The 21,428-nt window shown below is 40.2% G+C and overlaps 1 protein-coding gene across 1 annotated transcript in view; it reads left to right on the top strand.

Moving 5' to 3' along the window:
• Window positions 1–21,428, top strand: part of LRP2 (LDL receptor related protein 2) — a 1,335,386-nt gene that overhangs the window by 30,845 nt on the left and 1,283,113 nt on the right. Inside the window, exon 4 of the mRNA XM_044075346.1 lies at window positions 1,075–1,191. Within this exon, the coding sequence (XP_043931281.1) occupies window positions 1,075–1,191 (117 nt within the window). The remainder of the gene's footprint in view (window positions 1–1,074; window positions 1,192–21,428) is intronic.

Genomic DNA, 21,428 nt, shown 5'->3' with positions numbered 1-21,428 from the left:
GCTTACATAGCTCAATAGAATAGTAAAAGGAAACACATGAGTTTGTTAGAGGATGATTCCACAGATAATGTCAAATAGCATTAATTCAGTGAAAGGATGGCAAGAAATGAAAACAGCAGTTTATATTTGAGTATGTTCAGGAATCAATGTTTTCAAATTTGTTACAATGTGATGGTATGTGTGAGACCGTCTGTGTGGGTGATTACACCTTTGTGTGGGTGATTAAATCCTGGAAGAGGTAGAAAGCTAGTAGACTGGACAGGATGAAAGACTTCCATCTCTGAATAATTTAGCATGTATTTATACAGGATTGTAAATACATAGGACAGCCTTACTTGGGGACAGTACACGTATACCACAAGGGGCAAGAAGGAGCACTAAAATCATAAAAGAAAAAGTTTCCTGAAAGAGTACATGGAAATTGTAGTTATGAATCTAATAGGAATGAACAAAACATATTTAGGCATTGAGGTGTACAAGACAAATTTCAGACAGCATTTTATTGGTTTAGTTGATTTTTACTTATTTTCCAAACTCTCAGACAATGCACAGTTATAAACAATGAAACCTGTACTATGCCTGGTGTAAAACATGGCAGTGTTGGTGTAAAACATTAGCATGATTAAAATGAGATGCAGATGTCTGCTAAAGATTTTAATTCTGTTTATACCATGGCCTGTCTCTGCCCTAAAGTAAGGAAGTTGCCACCGATCCTCAAAAGTAGAAAAACACCACTAAAATATTTGTTTATACACATGGAGCATAATAATTTCTTATTCGTTACAGCCAACTTTTTCAGATATGCTTTGAAGAGAGCTACTTTTCCTGAATGAGATATAAAAATCAATGCAAATCTAACGAGTATAATGGGGTGACCTCAGAGACCACCCCTAAAAAGTGTTGAGTGACAGCTATTTTCTAGTGCACAGGATAAACTTCATGAAATGTAGAGTTTTTCCTCTGTTTACTTTAATAATGTGATACTTGTCTGTTATAGACGTGCTTGCAGAATTCTGTTTTTTTTTTTTTTTTGTATATACTCTCTCTCCTGACTGGACTGCATTCTTTCTGCAGCTGGAAGAACATGTAGATCTGATCAGTTCACTTGCTCCAATGGACAGTGCATCCCTGGCCAGTATAGATGCGATAGAGCAAATGACTGCACCGATGGAAGTGACGAGAGAAACTGCCGTAAGTGTTTTTATGCTTCACATAGCATTGCTTGCTAGTCCGTGTTCCTTTGGTATTTTAATCAGTTCATAAGATTAAGGGGACTCACTGACAGACAGAAACCGCCACAATATACTTGTTGTTAACACAGACTCATTGCAGATTCCTTCATGGATTACAGATGATGAGATGCGACTTCTTAATCACTGTGGCTTATTTGTTCTGTGATGCTACTGTTGCATCCTGTGGTCATCCTAACTTTGCAGAAGGATAAGTCTAAGTGTGAACCATTTTATAAGAATGAATTAAAAATTCCCATCTTAAGTAATCATTTTTTTCCAAGATGGAGTTGCTATAAGTAATGACTGTTAAAAAATAAGTTACTTTACCCACTGAACTGCATCTCCATTTGATTAATCGTGGGCAATTTTCTTTACTATTATTATTATTTACTAGTGAAAAGATAAGAATTATTTAGATTCCTATTCTAGAGACTTGAATATCAAAAGTTATTTGACGATACTTGCATTAACAACACATTGTCAGTATGCATTCTTAAATAACTCACAATTCAGGCAGAACCACTGCTATGTTTAAAACTTAAGTGCCTAACCCCTACAGATGGCTGAGGGGGAGGCGGGACCATAAGGAGAAGGACTGCATTGCATGTTCTGTATTTCATTGTAAATGGCAAAGCCAATAACAGATGTACAGCTGTAGTGAGTAGAAGTTATCACAGATCAAGCAATTTCTATGCAGAACTGTTTATTTTCTTTTTTTATGTAAAGTCAAAATGGTGCTATTTTGCATTACAAATGTATCGTTTGTGAACAGGTGTTCTACTTGCCAAAATAACTCCGCTTTTCCTTTCATGGTTTATTGTTGCATGACAGGCTTCACAGTTAATAATTATTTGTGCGACACATGTCTGTCTGATTCTCTGGTATTAGTTCACCAGGCACATGCACTAGACCAAAAGGTAATTTTTAAGCATGGCTAGGAAATACAAAGTGCAGCATAGCCCACAATTAGTGTTTGCAGGGAAAGCAGAGTTTGCAAGTAGAAAATGCAACAAGTGGAATTACAAAGACATTTCTTTCCCAACCCCCAACACAAACACCAAACAGATAGCAAAGACACACAATATAAACATCACAGATTCAGGACACAATTACATTCAGCCATAACATTAGCAGGCAGAAATAATCTGATAAGAAGGAATTGATCCATATTTAGTAACCAGCAGAGCTTTAGTAAAGCAGTAGAGCTTTAAGATAATTTGGTGAATAAAGCTGCCGCAGGAGGCTTGTTACCCTCACCCATCCCATTATGCAGCTCTGTGACTTGCTCTCCATTTCTTCACTGTTGTATGAACCACTTAGTGAATTAATGTTTCAGGCTGTTAAAAAAACTTTAATTATTTTGTATGTCTAGCTGCTGATTTCAGTTTTGTGAGTGACTGGATCTTTTCTTCCTAAAGATATTTCTTTTTATACATCTTGAAATAGTTATGCTATACTCCTGATTATTGACACTGTATAACATTGTATTGCTACTTAATGCCTTGTAATAATCCTGTAACATTGCTGTTTAATGCTAATTTTTAATGAAAATTGTATAATATGTTGGAGCTTTTCTCCCCAGGCCTCCACTGAAAAAGGGCTCTTCAGCTCAGTCAGACAATCCCGGTCAACAAATGTAAAATAAAAAAATAAAAATAAATAAGTAAAGACAATCTTTCTACTATCCAGTTCTGTGGCACATCTTCTTCTTCTTTTGGCTTTTCCCAGTTAGGGGTCACCACAACAGATCACCTGTCCGCTCATGATTGGCAGTGGAGTTTTACAGTGTCGAGTTGCCAGCCTGGCGCCCAACCTTCCACAGAAGGCACACACATGCACACACTCACACCTAGGGCCAATTTAGAGTGTCCAGTCCACCTACAGCATGTGTTTAGGATGTGGGAGGAAAGCGGAGCACCCGGAGGAAACCCATGCGACCACAGGGAGGACATGCAGACTCCGCACAGAAGGCACCCCAGCCGAGGATTGAACCGGAGAACCTCTTGCTGTGAGGCAGCAATGCTAACCACTGCACCACCATGGCCAGTTCTGTGGCACATATGGATAAAAAACTTACTACATCGCAGATGACCCATTTTTGAGTAACAGCACGGGCACAGGAGGGGCTGGACAGGGAGGATAGCAGTGAGTGACCAATGTTGGCTCACCTGTCCTGAGAGGTGGGAGATTGCCTAGGCTTGCTGCAGTAGTAGCATTAGCAGCCATATAAACTCTATGCTCCAAGTGGTATACCATTTGGTTGGAAGGTTGCACATGAACAGAAGCTCACATGCAGCTGTGGTAGGCAGCAGTTGCAGAGCTTGTAAGGCTGACATCGGGTGGGATGGGGGTTAGGGCATACACCCCAGCAACAGTATGATGCTGCACCAGTATTTGTGATCTCCTCATTGGTCTAGGATGTGGGTCAGGTTGAAGTCAGGGAAAGCTAGAAGAAGTTCAGCAGACCCAGTGAATGAGGAGAGGCCCCAGCCTGTGGGAGGGGTAGAAAAAAAACTATAACCTTTTTACTCTTCTTACTGTGTCCTTTTTGGATGTTTTCTTAACTGTCCTTCTCTGTCTCTCTGCCCTTCAGTGTGCATGTCCCTGAACATTCCATCCACCATGCCAGAAGTACTGTTTATCGTATGTGCTAGTGGCAGGGTGAGAGCAGTTAGTGCCAGGCACACAAGTTTTCTTTTGTTTCTGGTTTTCCCCTCCTAAGTCCATGTGCCCTAGTCTGTGTTGCATCACCAGAGCCACTGAGAATCCACTTGCTGGCTGCAGAATGCAGGAGATGACGCACTCCCATCCTTAACCTAGCTTTTCCAGCATTCATGGCACTGCTCAAACTCAGGTTGTTTGGGTTATGGTCAAGGCTTTATCCCACTACACCATGAAGCCAGGCTTATATCTGGTAAAAAACAGTCTTTACTGCTTCAGTAAAAACCATAAGACCAATCAGTTCTGTGTCTGCAAGGATTAATCCAATTAGGCAACATGTAAGCACTGAGAAGAAGAATTGCAGCTCTGTCTCATGAAACACACACTGCATGATAAGCATTCAACACTAAATGTTTTATCAGACTCTGACAGTGACCCACTAATGTAAGCCTTTGCTCTCAGCTGGGATAGGGAAGAACTTCCTTTCTGAAACATAGGCTTTAACTTCTTCTAATTCCACTTCTCCAGAGCCAAAAGAAAATTCCATGGAAATTCAGATCAAACCCAGTGTGCAGAACCAGCATAAAAAGTTCAGTAGAATTGTTTTGGTTGAGTCCTCAGAAGAACAGCCTGAACCAGCTCCTCAGAAGCCTTCTTCAATCTGGCCCCTTTATTTATGTCTTAAGAAAATTGGGTGTACTCTTTGAACCTCAAGGATACACATTTGCACATCACAATCAGTAAGGAGTCCCAGAGGTTCCTGTGCTACAGTGTCAGAGACAATCATTTCCAGTTTAGAATCCTGCATTGGTCTCAGCACAGCCCCAAGGGATGTCACCAAGTGTATGACAATGGCCAGTACCTACACAGGCATTAGGGGATAAAAAAATTGCCATACACGAATCATTGGCTCTGTGTTGCAATGTCTCTAGGCAAACACAGAATTCTTTGATCAATTTGTTTTTTCCCCAAGCGGCATTATGGTCAGTTATTTTAATACCCATCTGCAACCAGCGACCCAGTACATTAATTTTATTGGCTGTATATTGGACATCATGTACTGTAGAGCCTTGCTTCCATTAGAGAAAATACAGACTCTGCATATCTGTTCGTGGCAACTACTAGGCTCATCGCAACTTACAGTCAATTCCTTTTTAAGGTTCTTTGATACATGACATCAGTTATTTGTATGGTGCCTCCATGCAGATTTTGCATAAGACCCTTGCAGTAGCTACTGCATTAGCAAGATAACAGCATGAACATTGTTTTTCTGGACACAGCCACTTGACAGATTTCATGCAGGAACCATCTGTAGTTTATGTGTGGTAAGTATCATTATTGTTGAGAAACCTTTTCTGCATCCAAACCCAGTAGTATGGTCACTATTGATACAACCACGCAAGGGTAGAGAATTTCCAAGGTCATATAGTGCTGCGATCATGGTCTCTGTGGTAATTGTAGCTCCACCTCTTTCTGGAACTTGAAGTGGTGTACCTGACTTTGAAGGCCTTTCACTGCACTTTCTCAAAACTTTTTCTTGCCATCCACATTAACAGTATAGCAGTTGTCTGGCACATTGACAAGTGGGGGATGTGAAAACCTACTACTAACCCTGTGTAGGGAAGCTATGAATCTCTGAAAATGGGCCACAGTCAACAACCTCTTTTTAATAGTGGAGCACATAGCAGTATAGACTGATAGGCTCAGCAAGCACCTGCTGCCACATATGAATAGTCCCAGAAGCAGAACATAGCCAACAGGATCTTCTGCTTGTGGGGACAACCAGTCAGAGGCCATTTTGCTTACCCTTCAAAGCTGACATGTTACCAATACTTCTCACTCACTGCTTGTTGCTGGGGTAGTGTAAGAGATGCCATTGTAGAGCAATGGCCACAGGCTCTCCTATATACTTTCCAACCCACACCATTGATGTCCACAGTTATTCAGAAAGCCAAGATAACAACCGGCAGAAGTGTTACTCATAACTCACATCTGGTATTGGCGAACCTTGTTCCTGCGACTTCTCCTGCACCTTCTAGAAATCCTGTTACAGTGCTTCTCTTTCGAGAAAAAACATTGCTTTCTCATCTATTAGTCAAGTATTACTCAGATCACAGTTCTCTGATGCTGTTAAAATAGCTTCTCCAAATAACAATTGCTTCAAAGTCCTCAAGCTGGCACATAAACCATGCACCAGAAAAGAAACCTTTGATAATAACTGGAACAGAAACTAGATGCAAAGATAGCCCTGCTTTTGGATGTTCTGGCATACTTTGCAGACCTATTTGAAAAGGTGCTTAATTACTCCTCACTCAGGGTACAACTGGAAGCCATATTACATTTCTATTGTGAAGTTTAACTCCATTTCTCTCATTTCTCTGAAAATCAGAAAAACCTTGACTAACATCAAAAACTGAAACAATACTAATTTCATGAACTTTAATCATACCACAACTTCTGAAGACGTATAAATAGTCTCCATTCCCACCAGGGTATTAAAAACCCAAAAGTCATTGAGAAATTAAACCAGGGAGGGCATATTTTCCTAAGATTTTCAGTCAGAGCCACTGATTGCTTCCCATGGGAGCTCTTACTCATGTAGCAAAATCTTACTTGACCAAACTTTGAATCTGCAGTTAAAGTCAAGTTCCTCTCTCAGAAAACACTTCTCTACTGGCCGTTACTTCAGCAAGAAGTTTGGAGTTACAGGCCATGTCAGTCAATCATATTTATCTGCTGTTCCATGAAGAGAAAGTAGATCTCAGAGTTGGCCCTTCATTTATACTGAAAATAACAACTGCAACAAAACTAAACCAGTCAATAAAACCTACCCCTATTCTTCCCTTCATATTCTTACAAATGTGAGTACCTGCTTTACTGCATGGATATTAAAGGCAGCTGTGTTTCTACTTGAACCAAATCATCCCTTCAGAAACAGTGACCAACCATGCATTTTCTATGCCCCACAAAGGAAGGTGTTCAAAGAGTTAAAAGTTACACTCTTCAGGTGGTTAGCAGACTGCATACAATTTTGTTGTCTTGAGGAAGACAGATAACTACCGATTCTCTCAATGGTGGATGATATTTGTACAGCAGCCACTTGGTCTATAATAAACACTTTTGCTAAACACTACAGACTGGTCATTACTTCCAGAGCAATGTCATCCTTTGGGGCTACCATTGTCAAAGAGATGTTGTAGTGACCAGGGCTACTCTTAAAGGATTGCTAGGGACTTTGGTATATTGGTTAGTAAAGATGGATTACTTCTTTTCAGATGCAGATGTTAAGCACTTATTTTAAGGCTAGAGCTATAAGTATGATCCACCTTACGTAATATATTTCCATCTTTCCATAGGCTGTGGTGAGGAGGCCACCCTAACTCTTTCATTACCTTTGTTTCTTTCCTACTAGTTTGTTACCTTTAATTTACCAGTCTGTTTTGGGGATACTTACCTGCAGATGTGAGTGTTCAGAGTTCATAAAAGCTGGAGATGCATACTGCTCCCTACTATAATTCCAAGACCTGTAATTATAGGTCATAGAATAATTAAAAACTGTGGAAATAAAGGAGAACAATACATGTCAACAATAGCTATTCTCTTGTATAGCAACTTTTTTTGTAGAGGGCAAGCTGCTCTGCACCTATCCCCTACATCAAAGTACGTATTTATACTAACCACAAGATTACCATGGCACAGAGACAAGGGAACACAGTGATCCTAGACTGCCTATATGAACGTTCCCCCTTTTGATCATTCAGTATTGCTTTTCCTGGACTTATGCCTGAGAGTCTCAGAATTTAAAACAGCTACTGATGCATGATAGTACTGATGGAAAAAGCCAAGCATCTGAGAAAGCTTTAGGTGCCAAGTTGTCCTAATGCTTGTAGCACATATTCCTGTTGGTTACTGAAGATAGCCATTATTTCTTACATACCATTCATTATGGTAAGTAAATAACTTTAGTTTATGAAACAATGAGCTTGATGCATATGAAATAATCCATTTATGCATTCATCATTAGACCTCTTTTGCAAAGCGTTTGCTCATTTCTTTCATTTTTGGAGTGGGGAGCAAAAAGGTGATAAACATGAGCTAATTCAGCATAAATACATTATGAAGACATATAGGTATATCAAAACAAAAAGTATTTAAAGCATATAAAACTAAATAGAATCACCACTGAACTGCACTGCATGTAGACCCTAGGGAGAAATGACCTTGCAGCCCAGTGGGAGTAGCAATAGAGCCCACTGGTCTAATTAATGGTTAGGGCACTGATCCATGCATAAGTTTCATTTTGTAAATTAGCACTTAATTCCCACACCAGCAGTTTATACCCATTGTTTGGTTATGAACAAGTCATTTAATCACCCAGTGGTGTGATATTGCTGAAATTCATTTTCCAGTGCTAATGCTGCATACTGACACTACAGTGCAGTATAAGGGGTGTATATAACACTACAATGGAGTATAAGGGGTGCCATATGACACTATAATACAGTATAAGGGGTGCCATATGTCACTATAATACAGTATAAGGGGTGTCATATGACACTGCTGTGCAATATAAGGGTTGCCATATAACACTACACTGTAGTGTAACGGGTGTGATATGACACTATAATACAGTATAAGGGTGCTATATGTCACTATAATACAGTATAAGGGGTACCATATGATACTACAGTGTAGTGTAAGAAATGCCATATAACACTACAGTGTAGTAAAAGGGGTGCCATGTAACACTACAGTGTAGTATAAGGGGGGCCATATGACACTACAGTATGGTATAAGGGGTACCATATAACACTATAGTGTAGTATAAGGGGTGCCATATGATACTACAGTGTAGTATAAGGGGTGACATATGACACTGCAGTGCAGTATAAGGTGTGCCATATGACACTACAGTGTAGTATAAGGGGTGTCGTATGACACTACAGTGCAGTATAAGGATGCCATATGACATTACAATACAATGTAAGGGGTGCCATATAATACTGCAGTGCAGTATAAGGGGTATCATATGACAGTATAGTGCAGTATAAGAGGTGCAATATAATACTTAGTGTAGTATAAGGGGTGCTGTATGATATTACAGTACAGTATAAGTGGTGCCATATAACACTGCAGTGTAGTATAAGGTGTGTCATATAACGCTACAGTACAGTATAAGGGGTGCCATACTCCTGAGTGTGCCATCCTTTGGATGAGACATTAAAAAGGACCCATTTGCCTGAGGTGCTGGTAGTTTAAGTGGCTGAATAGATCCCATGGCACTTATTAAGAAGAGAGAGGGTCATTTAGTGTACGGTAAAAACTTTACTTGTATGTACTTCCAGAAAAGACCACAATAAGATATTTGTATACAGTTTCCTTTTTTATCAATCCACACTGTTTCTGCCATATACCAGATTTTATATTCTTCAATACTTTAAGTTCCTTTGGTTATTATATAATATTGTTTGACAAAACTCTTTCTACACACACACACACACACACACACACGTGTATGATAATCAAAGTTTAGCTTATTGAGCTGCAGTTGATTAAAAAAAAAAATCTAAACACAATCCATTAAATATCCAGGACGGACCCACATTCAGCTTAAAATCACCTCATGGACATGCTTTACCATGGTCCAAAAGGGGTGCTAGACTGATACACTGCATTCAGTTGATCAGGCTCAACCATTTGAAAATCTCACACTCTCTCTCTCACACACACACACACACACACACACACACACACATACATATATATATGTGTGTGTGTGTGTGTGTGTGTATATATATATATATATATATGTATATATATATTTACTATTAAATACTTTTATATTATGTTAAAATTGTAAATATTTTTATATTTTTTTAAGGTAACCCACTCTACGTCAAAAACAGAAATGTCAGCTTCCTAGTACTCATGAACTGTCAGTCTCACACATCTGCTGATTACCTGTATAGTCAACCAATTGCAGTTGATTAAACAGATGTTGGCCAAACTCTCCACTGACCAAACCAACTGAAACCATATGTGCATATATTATACAAAATCATATCCATTTTGTTAAGACTTTCCATTTTAGCTTCATGTGTTAACTTTTCCCAAAACATCTTCAAATTTTCAAAGTGTACAAAAACATCTGCTACTGTTTCTTTTGCATTGCATTCTTCCCATTTACCATTTCTTTATTTCATATGTTTATTTTTCATGTTTGCCTTTATATGTAATCTACCTAAACAAATTCTCCAAAGAAAATCTTCTCATTCAAGTGTACAGAGATACGTAGTGTCACCAAAAGCAATTTTGGTGAATGTAAAAGATTTGAAAAATATTTTTGAAACTACATTGGCAAGACTACTGGGGAACTCTCTCGTTTAGGGACAAGCCCTACAACCCTCATCCAAACTTGTATACCAACTCCACTGTATGCCATCTCACGAGGCTTGGTTCTGTTGTTGAGTTTTGGCTGAAATTCCTTCTGTGTGCAGTCTGCATGTACTTCTGGGCTTTCTGTGTGTTTTATCCAGGTGCTATAGTTTCTTCCTCCAGACCCTTAGCTGCCTGTAATTATTTGTGATTTTACTTTATCCTACTTTAACATCAGTGGAGTACACATAAATTAACTATCTTTTTTTAGAGGGGTGGGCTAGAAGACACTTTTTCTAATAGAGAATTTATATATCGTTGCAAGCATTTGTCATTTGATTTTATTGGAACTACTGAGGTTTTATCTGTGAACATTAAGCTTTAGACATAACTTATTTTACCTTGAAAGAAAAGTAAAACTGAATTTCTTTCCTAGCTTATGACTTCTTTTCAGACCACCATTGTAACAAAAAGTTGTAAAAAAACGAGCCTAGGATAAACCTCAGAGTCTTTACTTATGGGGATTTAGTAGCCTGCAAGACCCCAACTCACTTACCTACTTCATCAGGCATAAAACCAACACTCCTATTCTAACCTCTATCAGACGTATTAGATCCAAAAAGAAATTTAACCCTGATCTATTCCAAATGGAACTAACAGCATGCAATTGGGTTCCCTTAAAACACCTCCCTTTAGATGAAGCCGTTAATTTCTTTAATTCTACCTTCCTTTCCATTCTCAATCACCACGCTCCAACCAGATCTATTAGAATTAAGGCCAATTCTGTCCCATGGCTATCCAATGAAACCAAACATAAAATTCAACTCAGAAATAAATATTGGGCCAAATGGAGAATGACCAAAAACCCTGTTGATCAACAAACCTTTAGACAACTTAGAAATGACACTAAGAAGGCCATACTTTCTGATAAAAAAAAATATTATTTACAATTTCAACAACCTAATCACAGCAACCCACAAAAATTCTGGGCTAGCATTAAGCAGTTACTACACCCAGGTCAATCCACTACACCTAACCCCCAAAATACAGACCAGAAAAACCCTATCCATACAGCTAATACCTTCAACACCTCCTTTACAGATGCTATCCAAACACTAGCTAGTCAACTATCACCTAATACCTTCACACTACCTACTTACACCTCAACCCCACCCCCTACTTTTCAGTTCCAACCAAACTTATTCAAAACCTTTTGAATAAACTGAAACCATGCTCTCCTTCGGCAGACCAACTGCCTTCTGAATTTCTACAGTTATCCTCCAATGCTATTGCCTACCCTATTTCCATATTGATAAATAGAGCTGTAAGCGAAGGTCACATCCCCACCTTATGGAAAGTCTCCCATGTTATCCTGCTGCATAAAGGTGGACACTCCATTGAGCTATCAAACTATCGCCCTATTGCCCTACTCTCTCCATTTGCTAAGATTATGGAGAAATGTATCTACAGGCATTTACTCCACCACTTAATTGAAAACAATTTACTTTCCAACTGTCAACATGGTTTCAGACCCTCACACAGCACTACCACTGCCCTCCTTTCCTTTACTGATTACATTAACATTCAACAAAACCTAAATAATCTTTCTTCTGCTCTATTTATCGACCTGTCTAAAGCATTTGACATGGTAAACCACCAGATTCTCATAAACATACTAAAATCTCTGTCATTAAACCCACTTTCCATAAAATGGTTCCAATCCTACCTTGACAAATGACAGCAAGCAGTACTATGGCATAACACTCTATTCATCCATCTACCCGTCACCTTAGGTGTCCCTCAGGGGTCCATACTTGGACCTCTCCTCTTCTCCATATTTATAAATGACCTTCATCTAGCTATCCCCCAAGCCACTTGCATACAATATGCTGACGTCTCTGCACTACTATGCTCAGCTAAATCCTTCCAAGACCTTCACTCACTCACTCACCCAGAAGGTATTCAACATAGTTGAACAATGGTTCACTCAGCATTGCCTTCTTCTGAACCCAAAGAAAACCAAACTCCTCCTCTTCACTCCTACTCAAAAGTCCTCTCCTCTTCATTTCTCTGTGACATCCACCAATGGTACCATAATATCTCCAGACTCTACCACCAAACGTCTAGGTGTCACCATCGACAATAATCTGAACTTCAACATCCATAGCAACAATACTATAAAGACTGTCAACAAAAACAGTTGACACTCTCTATAGGATTAAACCCTTCCTTTCTCCTACTGCCAAAACTACTATAGCTCACACTCATTTGATCTCAACACTCCTTTACGCTTCTATTTTTACTAATCTATCCAAGACTATCTTCAGCAAATTGGAATCATCCTATAATAACATTGCAAGATTTGCAGCAGGAAACCCTTTTAGAACATACCATTGTATAAATCGAAATCAGCTAGGATGGTTAGAACTACAACACCTGATTAAATTTCACCCACTAACCATTGCCCACAACATTCTTTACAAACCTTCTAATACTTCTAGTTTATTTAGCCTTATCACCCCCTATAAAAATCTGAAGCCTCTACACTCTTCACACAAACTTCTTGTACACACCTCTAAATCTAATAACAGGGCTGGGGATTCTCTCTTCTCTAATACTGTAGGTAAATCCTGGAATCTTCTCCCTAATGTCCTCTCCTCACTTACTTCCTCATCACTCTTCAAAAACAGACTTAAACTTTACCTCAAATCATACTGGCTATGCCCCTGTACCAAACCAGACTAGCCATTTATCTCTTTATACTATCCACTGTTACATCTTCCTTCTTACTATACTTCTCTCATGTCTCCCTATTGTACACCATTTCACTTCTCCTTACATACCTTTTTTTCAAGTAAATAAAAAAATTCTTAGTAACATCATTTCACAACTAGCTTCCTTTCTCTGCTATTGTCTTTACCTGTACTATGTCTCTGTATCTTTCTTGTTGCACTGTTTATGACTCTTGTCCTCTTTTCACACCCTGTGCTACCCTCAGTGCCTTACTGCACATGTTGCCATTGCTTGGTTATTTTTATTACATTTTTACTATTTTTGCTATTTTTTTTTTCTTACAAATTTTTTGCTTTTTGTTGTTTGTAATTTGTAATTGTATTTTATTCATGAATTGGAGCTTTTCTCCCCGGGCCTCTACTGTAAATGGACATATATCCAGTTAGACTAGCCTGGTCAACCAATGTAAAATAAATAAATAAATTAATTCAGTTATTTTCTTCACACTTATTACAGCAGTGCCTTGGACATTTAGGACGCATTAAAGGATTAACAAAAGTTAAAAAATTAAGACAGTGTGTGAAAAAAACAAGAAAGAAGGAATCTGGAAAATGTGTATATAGTTAATAAAGTACCCACAGGGAGTCGGTACTGAAACAGTCTGTTGAACGTGATTATACCATATCTTGTTGATCAGAGATGATAGTTATTGACCTGTCGTAATAGAGTGCCACACCATTCCAACTGGCCCTGCCCTTTCATTTGCATTGTGCAGCCCCGCTTCCCCATGCTTTAAAGTCATCAGCCACCACTGTTATTATGTGAGCTTAAAACATCTAAGGCCTTAACAGATCACAACTTAATACAGCAAAAGTCCCAAGATTGTAAAACAAAGAAAAATATTTTTTCAGGACCCCCAATATGGGGAAAAGCATTCTCACCCCACAGACTAGTAGAAATGTATAATAGAAGGGAATATAGTAAATAGATGACACATTGAATATGTCTGGTAGTTTGCATAGAGGATTAGCACTACAATCTGTTAACAATCTGTAGCTCAGGGTTTGATTCTCTCTGCCCCCATTTGCCAGTTGTCTTGCTTTGAGCAAGTTACTTAACCAGACAAAGCTCCTGAGATGAGTATGAAAAAAATCCATGTGGATAACTGCTCTACCCTGATTAACAAACACAAATAAATGAAGTGATCTGCCTCTTTAATTGAATACATATAAGGGAAACCAGAAAGAGTGAAGTCAGAATACTTTCAAAAATTGAAGTGAAAAGTTGCTGATATGGAGGTTAAAGAAAAGAAGGAGCAGCTGAAGACTTATTAACAAAATGAGCAGGTTGATGCTTACAAGGAAAGTGTTAAGAAAGGTGATAGCAGAGTTTTATAGCAAGCAAGTAAAAAGAGGAGGAGAACAGTAATAGTGGAAAGATGGGGGGAAGGAGCAAACACAGATATAAGACAAATACCAGGAGCGGATAGAGAAGCTAGAAAAATGGCATGAGAAACTGGTAGTGCTAGAAGCCGTAGGGCATTTATGGGGGGCATTTGTTCTATATGTAACAATTCCCTTACAAAGTTTTATAAGCCCAAGTGGATGTTGTGGGCCCTTTGGTGCATTTATTTAATACAAATTAACACTAAAGTGTAGGTGGCTCTACACATAAGGGTAGAAAAGGGGAATAAGAATCCAGAAATTAAGGTCATTATTATTGTTGAATATAGATGTGATGATTTTGGCAAAGATGTTGGCTTAAGAGATAGAAGTCTGTCTACTGGGGAGAGTATGGGACAGGTCAAGGTGGGGTTGTAAGGGTAAGGAACTCCTAGTACATTTTATTGCTTTTAAGTATGTTAGTGCAGGAAATGGAAAGATCTTGTGGCTAAACCAGAATCAAAGTAGATTCAGTAGTTGTACAAGATATGTGAGAAAGAGGGTCCTGTTATTCAGACTTCCTTTTAACACGACAATGCCTTCACAACTATCCTTAGTATGAGGTTGCATCACATCTGGGAAGGGTGTGCCTCTTTCCAGAGCTTATACACCCCCTGAGAGTTAATAATTATCAAGCTAAAGATGGTGGATCCTGCAGTTTCAATGTTTCAGTCATTCAGCATGTGAACACCCAGCCTTAGCAAGAGGAACCTGCTATCCACTTAGGGGTTGCAGATGGGCACAAACGTCTGAAGAGAGAAAGCAGGAAAAGAAAATGTGGAGGGTAAGACAAACTAGGTTGTTTGCTTGTTTATATTCAGAATCGTAGTAGGAGAAAACTGTGTGTAATGTAGAGCATGGATTAAAAACAGCAGAAAAGGAAGGGGGAAAGACTGGGGGGGTAAATTAAAACATCAGAGAAACGTTAGGGTGAAAAAGCAAGGATAGAATTGGGATGCATAAAGGAAGTGTAATCTTCAGAAATGAGACTGATAGGAAAGAAGGCATATGGATTAGGTTCATAGGTTCATACTAGGCTATCTGCCCTAGGGCATTTACAAGCCTAGCCAGAGTGTGTGTGGCTTCCGCCACCCCTTGGAATGATAATATTGTGCCCATTTAGGGTTTAGTTTACTGTGCCTCTGTCTAGTAGTGACACAGAGATGACCCCCAGGGTAAACCTATGATCTCCCATCCACTCGTCAAGATTTCTCTTGAAGAGAGTCAGTGAGGGGCTCTGCCTAACATGGACTGGGATTCTGTTCCAGAGTGTAGGGAGCCTCTGGGTTATGAATCTGTCCCTCCAGCATGTCCTATTTATTTCTGTGTTGAGGTTCAAATCTCTCACTCTCGTGGCTCTGGTAGATTTGGATTTTTTTCAGGTGGAGTATGTCCATTAATTCCGGATTGGACATAGCCTTGTACGTCAGGCATAGATCGCCTCTGAGTAGGCGGTATGCGACTGAATAGAGCTGGAGTTTCTTCAGTCTGGCAGCATATGACATATGTTTGAGACCCTTGATCCTCTTGGTGAGGTACTTCTAGGGTCTTTCTAACTGCTGCAGGTGCCGGGTAAGGTACATACCAAATGGGGCATTGTACTCAATCATGGGCCTGATAAGGGAAAAGTATAGGGGCACAATGACCTCTCTTGATCTAGATGTGAATCCTTTCATGATAAGGTGGGCAATATAGAAGGTCTTCCTAACGACCTTGGCAATGTGGGTGTCAAATGAGAGGTCACTGTCAACTTGGGTCCCTAGGTCCCTGATTACGTCTTCCATAATTAAAGGATTACCACTTATGTGGTAATTTGTGGGTACTTTGTTTTTCCCAAAGGGTATGACTATACATTTTTTGGCGTTCAGTTTAAGGCCATGGCTCTGGCACCAGTTATCTGTTTCTGTGAGGCCTTTCTGAAGGATGCTAGTGTCCGCTAGAGTATCAATTATGGTGCCTAGTTTGCAGTTATCTGTGAACTTTGTCAGCCACAATCCTCCTATGTTTGCTTGTACCTCTGAAAAATAAATGCCGAACAAGAGGGGTCCCAGGACCGAGCCCTGTGGGACACCACTTGTGACTGGCTTAGAGTCTGACATGGCTCCAGCAATTCTGACCTTGTGGGTTCTGTCCTTTAGCCAGTTTGCAACCCATCTTATGACATACGGGTTTACATTTAAGCTGGTGAGCTTGTCTATGATGCCCGAGTGGGGTATTGTGTCGAAGGCTTTTGCAAGGTCAAGGTAGGCTGTGTGAACTGCCCTTACCCTCATCAATGGCCTTAGTGACTGTTTCAAAAAAGTTGACCAGGTTCAAAAGGCAGGATCTGCCCTTAACAAAGCCAAATTGGGTAGGATCAAGTGTCTGTAGGTCCCCAATGTCTTTGTTTATGAGTTCCATAATGATCCTCTCCATAGCTTTGCAGACCAGGCTCGTCAAGCTTATGGGGCAGTAATTTCCAGGGTCCGTAGAAGCACCTCCTTTGTGGAGTGGAACCACTGTTGCTGTACGCCATTCTTTGGGTACGTATCCTGTAATAAGGCTAAGATTAAACAGCCGCCTTATGTGTGAGTTTGGTTCCTCTTGGAGTTCATGTAGCACGTAGCCCGGGACACCATCTGGTCCCATTGATGCTGTGTTTTTAGCTTTGGAGAGGGCGGCTCTCACCTGGACATCTGTGATGTCAGGGAGGCTACATTCAGCTGGGATAGATATTACTCCTTTTGGGGGGGGAGGGGGGAGAAATTTGCACTGAACCTGTCTGCCAGTATGTTGGCAATATCTGTGGGTTCAGTGTATTTTTTTGTCATTTTGAACTAACTCTGAACATATCTGGGAATTTCCACCCAGGTTTCTATCATAACTATCTTATCTTTAGTGTCTTTTGCGATTTTTCTTTCAAAGTTGGCCTTGGATGATTTTATGAGTGATTGTAGTTTTTTGCTAGTACTGATCAGAGATGCCTTTCCTTTTTGGGATTTTGCTCTGTCCTGTAGTAGCTTCCTCCTCCTGTTGTAAAGTTTGTTTATGGCTGGGGTCCACCAGAAAGGACACCTGCCTTTGGGGGAAAGGGTCTTGGTTTTATTTGGGATTGCATGATCTATGCATTCTTGAAGGTGTCCGTGTGGGCTGTGGTTTCCACTGGCCCAGGGGCCTTGAAGGATACCACTTCAGTCTTGAGAAGTGTGAAGTCAGCTTTTGAAAAGTTGCTCACTGTGGTCTTTTGTGCTGTGGGTGGGGGCGGGATGTGGATTTCCAGTGAGATTAGTTTATGGTCTGATCTCACCAGTGAGGGGTATACTTCCGGTGTGGAGCATTGTGTCCACATGTTTGTGATGATCAGGTCTAGTATATTATCTCCTCTTGTGGGAGTGGTGACTAGTTGTTCCATCGCATTTGAGTTTATGAATTCTAGGAACCTTTGGGCTAAGGTGTTGGGGCTTGAGTAATGCTCCCAGTCTATGTTTGGGTAGTTGAAGTCTCCCAATATGATGGTATTTGGTGAGGCAGTCATACTCTCCAGTGTCTTCAGGAAGGCTGAGTGGGGTTCCTGAGTTTGAGAGGGTGGTCTGTAGCATGCTACAAACTGTAGGGCAGTTTTGCCTACGGTTAGTTGCACATGGATTGTCTCCAATGCTTCGTGCGTTGCCACTAACCTGGAGGTGTGGGTGTCTTTGATGAATATTTACACTCCCCCTCCCTTTGTGGTTCGGTCCAAGTTATGGGGCCGAAAAGCATGATAGGAGGTATAACCTGGTAGTGCTGGGGTGCTCTCAGGATCCTTGAACCAGGTTTCAGTTATTGCACAGACGTCGATGCTCTCCATACTGAGGAGGGCTTCGAGAGCCTGCATCATGAGGTTTAGACTTCTGACGTTGAGCAGCATTACCCTTAGTTTTTTTACACTTGTGTTTTCTAGGGAGGTGGGTTTGTCTTTTGAGCCTTGCCTAAAAAAGGCACTATGGGGGTGGCAAGAGCTTTTGCCAATATCCAGAAGCCTAGGGGTGACAGGTGCAAGCCGTCCCTTGCGAAGCAGCGTGGCTTGTCAAGCATGTCATCCCAAGCAGATAGACATTGGATTCCCCTAGAATGACACCAGTAATTGAGCCAATTATTAAAGCTGATCATTTTGTCTTTGTACTGTGGCATCATTCTTGGTGAGGGTAAGATGCTGCTCAGGGTCAGGGTCATACCGGCCTGGGCTACATAATCAGAGAGCTCCTCTATGTCTCTTTTCATGTAGTCCAGGGAGGTATGTCTCAGGGTCATTCACGCCGGCATGGACAATGACTGAGTCATATTTGTACTTGCTTTGGAGTGACCTGAGTGCTTGTGTTATGTGGCGGATTCTAGCGCCCGACAGGCAGCTTACTGTAACATTTTCCTTGTTCAGTCTGGTGAGCGGGACGTCAGTGTGTCTGACTATAGAGTCACCTATTACAAGTGTATCAGGCATGTTGTTTGGCCTTAAGGGCTGTGACTGTTTGGCACACTGACTTTGAGAAATATGTGTTGCATGTGCGATGTTTTGAGGTGGTGGTTTCTTGGATGTCTGCTTTGGAGGCCTCTGCTGTTTTGGTAGATTTTTAATTAGAGCCTCCGAGTATGTCTTTGTGGGTTTATGTGTTTGGTTTGCAGTTGTGTTTGGTCTATGTGAGACTGGGTTTGTGGTGGTTGTGGTTACCTTCTCCTCCTGACTGGTCTTGCCAGTACTAAGTCGAGAGAGCTCAGCCTCCAGTTTGGCTATATAGTTGCATCTCTCACATATATTTGTATTTGTTGGGAGGAGGAGAGGGTTGTCTGTGTACATGAAACAGTTGTAACATTGCCTCAAGATTCCCAGATTCACCAGCTGAACTGGAGAGGACGCCAGTAACTGACCTCTCGACATGCTAGAATAGTGTAAGGGATTGCTGAGTAACTGAGTCAGAAAGGACCTAAAGGGAAATGGGTACTCATGGGGATTGTAGGTGGATGTAGTGCTTTTTTTGTTTAAGAGTGCTTTACCTGTGTAAAAATGCTTTAGGAGCAAGTGCTGGGCTTTTTAGCTAGAGAATAGACTGATTTTATTGAAGGTAGAGCGGTTTTAAGGGACAAACCGAAGAGCAGACTTGGCGGAGCCAGAAATAGTTTAAACTTGTTTAACCGGCGCTGAGCTATGCTGTCAGCAAAAGCCACATAAGCGGATATTTATGCAGGGAACTTCAAAAGAGCTAGAAATGGTCCAAAACGACCAATTACTACTAGATCTTGTGCTGAGGTCACTCCTTCAGGGACAGATAGGCTGCTCAAGGCTCCCCACTCCCACTGGTGAGCAAAGAAACTTCCTTCTATCCAAGTAAGGCAATGGGCAACACAGGAACTATCCCAAAGTCCAGAATACAGCAAAGCCTGTATAATGGACTATTCTAGTCAAGGAAAGGCGGGAAAACAAGGATATTTTTTTTGTAAGAAAACTACAGAAAAATGCAGGGAAACAGCAGTATATTAACTGCACAGGCTAGCGCACTTGATTGGGCAGCCTTAACAGTTAAATTAAACAAACCAACTTTAACTTAAGTGCAGGTAATAAAAACGCTAAATACAGATAAAATAGCAGTTAAAACTTTGTTTACAGCAAGAAAAGAAGGTCGCACAGATAGAAACAGCAAAAATATACTTAAATCTGGAAAGTAGTCACTTTTTTCAGGCAAATGAGAATAGATGTATATACCCTCCAAATCACGTGTTAACCACTCTACCCCCCCCCCCCTTTCTTGTTATTTTATGAATAATTTCTATGATGATTTATGCTGGAACTTTTCTCCCTGGGCCACTGCTGGAAACATGCTGCTAAACTCATTGTGATTATCCCAGTAAGTAAATGGTGCTGACCGACTGACTTAGTAACTAGTAAGTCTAAAAAAGAAGGTATGGAGAGATTATACTGAATAAGTAGTGGTAGGAACAAGATTTAAAGTTATGAAAGGACCCGAGGAATCAGTCAAGGAAGTAAGTCTAGAATTTGAAGGGTTGAAGTACATGCTGAGGTGTGACATAAGATCAGGGACAGGCGGTTCTCCAGTTAACTGCTACTAAGCTCAGTTAAGGAAAGAGGAAATAAAGGGAAAGGTGAGGGGCATCAGAAAAAAAAAGAAATTGGACAATAAAGCAAAAGCAGGATTTGTTAAAAGTAGTAGGAGGTGTTTTTTTATAAAGGAACTACAAGATATAAGCCTAAGGTGGTAGTACATGAAGTAGAGATGGGAGAAAAGGGTGGGATAGTTTGGCTAGAAGAGCAAGTGGGGGATAAGGAAGTGTGCAGAGGAATAAAATAATTGGTAGAGTGCTGTGGCCAGCATAAATGGATTATACTTGGGTGATGCATCACATCACAGAAATTAGAGAAGGACAGAGGGAAAATTAGTGTCTTTATGTGTGAAAATGAAGAGCGTGGCAGATATTCAAATGATGAAGGAATACGAATGGGCAATAAGGCTGTGAAAGAAGATATGTGAAAAATGGTAAGGATACCTTGGCAGGAAAAGCAATCAGTTTGTAAGAGACTATTTGAGATAAGGGTTATAAGAAGAGAATGACAGTCAAAGCAATGACATAAAGAAAGAGAGAATTTTGGGGAAGCTAGATTAAAAGCTGTATAACAGACAAATGATAGGGATAAGTACAGATTAGAGTCGAGTGTATGAAAGCATTTGGGAAACCTATAATAGAGTACAGGTTACCGAGTGCATTTAAGAGAAAATGGAAGGGATTGTTGGATTAATAGGTCATGTATGATGGGATTGTTGGATTAATAGGTCATGTATGATTACAGAAAGGTAAAATGTTTGCAATGATCTACAGTTCTTTTTTTTTGGATAACTATACGTTATCACTCCCTGTCTTTTATTGATGGTACTTTAAAGTGCATTGATAAGTAGGGCATCTAAGAGAATAATGCACCATTTAGACTTTGCATCTGTAAACAAAGAAAAAACATGAAACG

Source organism: Protopterus annectens, chromosome 6.part1 (genome assembly GCF_019279795.1).
Source record: "Protopterus annectens isolate FY-2018-M chromosome 6.part1, PAN1.0, whole genome shotgun sequence".
Lineage (NCBI taxonomy): Eukaryota > Metazoa > Chordata > Ceratodontiformes > Protopteridae > Protopterus > Protopterus annectens.
The sequence above is the reverse complement of the archived record's forward strand: the minus strand, read 5'-3'. Positions and strand labels throughout refer to the sequence as shown.